General features: G+C 40.7%; 1 protein-coding gene across 1 annotated transcript in view; it reads left to right on the top strand.

Moving 5' to 3' along the window:
- The window catches only part of LOC101854830 (putative glycerophosphocholine phosphodiesterase GPCPD1 homolog 2), a gene marked incomplete at its 3' end in the record, with an annotated part of 32,586 nt that extends 30,083 nt beyond the window's left edge, over positions 1–2,503 (top strand). Inside the window, 2 exon segments of the mRNA XM_035972744.1 lie at positions 386–516; positions 2,368–2,503. Of these exon segments, the coding sequence (XP_035828637.1) occupies positions 386–516; positions 2,368–2,503 (267 nt within the window).
- Positions 2,504–3,136: the final 633 nt, after the last annotated feature.

Raw genomic sequence — 3,136 nt, forward strand, 5'->3', positions numbered from 1 at the left:
ACTTTGTGCTGTTGAAGCTTGAGAGGTGAGCAGAGTAAGTCTGATCCCCTGTAAGGACTTCTCTGTTGACATCCATCCCCTTAGCTCATATGACCTTATGCAGTTGCGAGCGCCGTAAAACCTTGACTCAAACCAACAATGCTCAAAGGCCACTGGACTTAAAACAAGAACAACACCAATAGTGTCAAAGAACCTCAGGATGTAGGATCCAAAACAACTAAATTTTCATACGAAATTCTGTCTTAGAGTTTGTTTTTGCATCGCTATATTTTTATTATAAACCGTTGCTATCTATCTCTTTTTAATACGAAATTCTGTCTTAGAGTTCATTTTTGCATCGCTATATTTTTATAATACACTGTTGCTATCTATCTCTCACTTTCAGAATGGTGTTTGGGAGATGGAAAACTACCTGGACGTCAACGAGACTGTTAACGTTATCCTGGAAGATGTGTTTAAGTGTGCGGGAACCCGGAAAATCGTCTTCTCCAGTTTTGATCCCGACATCTGTATCCTGTAAGTACGGTAGTGGCGTCGGTGGCCTAGTGGTTAGGCTACCAGACTCGTAATCGTGAGATCGCGGGTTCGGGGGTTTGAGCCTCAGCTCGGTCCGACGTTTTGTCCTTGGGAAAGGCACTTTACACGAAATTCCTACTTGGCTCGGTCCTATTGGAGACGGACGTTAAACTAGGAGGTCCCGCCCCTTAAATAAACTAATAGTCTTGATAGGGGCATTATACCCATACCATTTCACCCTTTTTTTTGTTGTAAGTACGGTCAGAAATGTCCGAGAAGGCCGCACAACCCTTGTGGGGGAGAAATGTGGTTGTCTTAGACAGGTGGATGTCTTGGACAGTGTCGTTTTAATATGTGTCACGGCGCGGTGGAATCAGGAGCTCGTCAATTTTTTGGCTTGTGGAGTTATTGGTATCACCTTAAAACGTGTTCATTTGACTTGCTTTCGATGAAAGAAGTACCCGTTTATCTTGAGTAAATGTCAAGATATTTGCAGTTAAATGAGGGGGCGTCGCTTGGTTTCAGAGGTAAAATTAATGAGTAAATGGCGGCCAAAGTTTGGTTATTTACAAAGCCTCAGAGTCCATGGAAACGGACAATTTACATATTTTATGCCTTTTATCAACGTTTTTCAATATAATTCACACTGAAAGGGTTTTCGAGTGGACGTGGAAGGTGTTGATCTATAAAACACAATTTCAATAAAAATGGCCAAACCAGCAGAAAAGTGTAAGTTTCTTTACTTTCATTATTTTGACGAGCACCTGATTTCACTGTGCTGCCTCACATATTATAGTAGACAATGCAGGGGGAAAAGTGGGGAAACGGTCGTTTGTACTGGGGATTTTCTTGGATCAGTAGTGGTTGGAGACTGTATATGGTCACTTTTAAGCACAAGGGGGCTGTCCCGAAAAATGCTGTTTTGAGAAAATCGAAGGTAAAGTTTTTGCACCTTGTTCAGTTTGTTTAAAAGACAAGGAGAGTTTTCTTTATTTTATAACCAAACAAATATACACACCTATGAAACCAAACTTCTCCTATAGGTAGGGCAATGCCCACTTTTGGTGTAGGTCAAGATTTCAGGAAACCCCCAAAGTCTGGGTTAGCCCACTTGTCCTTAAAAGCTACCATATCAACTCAGGGGTAGACTGGAAGACTCTGATTTTTATACTTTTCTGATAGTTCAAGTGAGAAGTTGCAAAACTTGTTTTGTGGGCATGTATGGGATTTTAAGAAAAATTATTTTAATCTTTAGGCACTCAGGATATTCTCATGTTCCATGACACATTTTTTTGCTAGAAAAGATTTGATAGAATAGGTCTTAACTTTTTAAACTATGGATATGGACTCTCACTTAAAAAGATGAGGGGGGGGGGGGGGGGGATTGCAGAATTGGAAAAATAAGAGAATAGAGAATGGTTGAAAGAGAGATGAAATACGAAAAGAAAACAAAACGAAAAAGGATGGGTGGAGAAAGACTCCAGATAGAAATAAAGAGATGGGCAAGGGAGAAGAGGGGGAAAGTCAACCTAGCTTCGCCTTCAGTGATCAGCTATTCAAATTCTTGTTTTTGCTGCTTTCAGTGGGTGGTTGGCGGGTGCTCTGGTGTGGTTTTGCTTTTTCTTTCCTATAAAACATATTTCGTCCTTATCTCCCCTTCTTCTTTTTTATGTTTGTTACTCTCTTGTAACGCCTCTAATCTTCTTGCGCTCATATGATTTTATGCAGGTGCGAGCGCCGTAAAACCTCTACTAAAACTTAACTTGCTGCTTTCATTCTAAGTAATTTATTTGGTCCGGTAAGCTAACCTGATTTTTTTTTTCTTTCTTGTTTTGTTTTCCCCGTGCCCAGCCTGCAGCTGAAGCAGAACAAGTACCCCGTGATGTTGCTGCACCAGGGCCAGACCAAGGTGTACGTGCAGTACAGAGACTACCGGGCCAGCACCTTCAGTAAGGGCATCAGTTTTGCCCTGTCCGAGCATCTGCTGGTGAGTACTTGAGACAGTTCCAACAACCTCCCCTGGGCTGATTCATCAATGTCATGCTCATAACTGTGCCTGAACTGCAACAGGGAATTGCTGCTTTTTCTTTCCTATTCCTTACTATCGTCATTTTCCTTTATTTCTTTTGTATGTTTGTCACACTCTTGTGACCCGCTATTTCCGAGGTGCCTGATAGTCGAAGCAGACTTTGTGTTGTTGAAACTAGAGAGGTGAGCAGAATAAGTCTGATTCCCTGTAAGGACTTCTCTGTTGACATCCACCCCTTGGCGCTCATATGACCATATGCAGTTGTGAGCACCTTAAAAACTCTACTAAAACTAAACTAAACTAAAACTTTTTACTTGCACGAAATGATGGTTGTCATTCGATGTGCTTCTCCTCACTCAAAAAATGCAAAGGTCATAAAACATCTTGTAGAGTAGATACCGGTATTTGCTATCTTTGCTATCTATATACTATTATTGTTATTTTTTTGTTATTATTACTGTCATTTACTATTATTATTATTATTATTCATATTTACTCAAAACTATTTTGATCATATGACCTTATGCGCCGAAAACCTCTACTAAACTAATCTAAGTGAGTGGTTGGCGGGTGCTCTGGTGTGGTTTGCTC

This window comes from Aplysia californica, unplaced genomic scaffold, assembly GCF_000002075.1.
Source record: "Aplysia californica isolate F4 #8 unplaced genomic scaffold, AplCal3.0 scaffold00824, whole genome shotgun sequence".
NCBI classification, from domain to species: Eukaryota; Metazoa; Mollusca; class Gastropoda; order Aplysiida; family Aplysiidae; genus Aplysia; species Aplysia californica.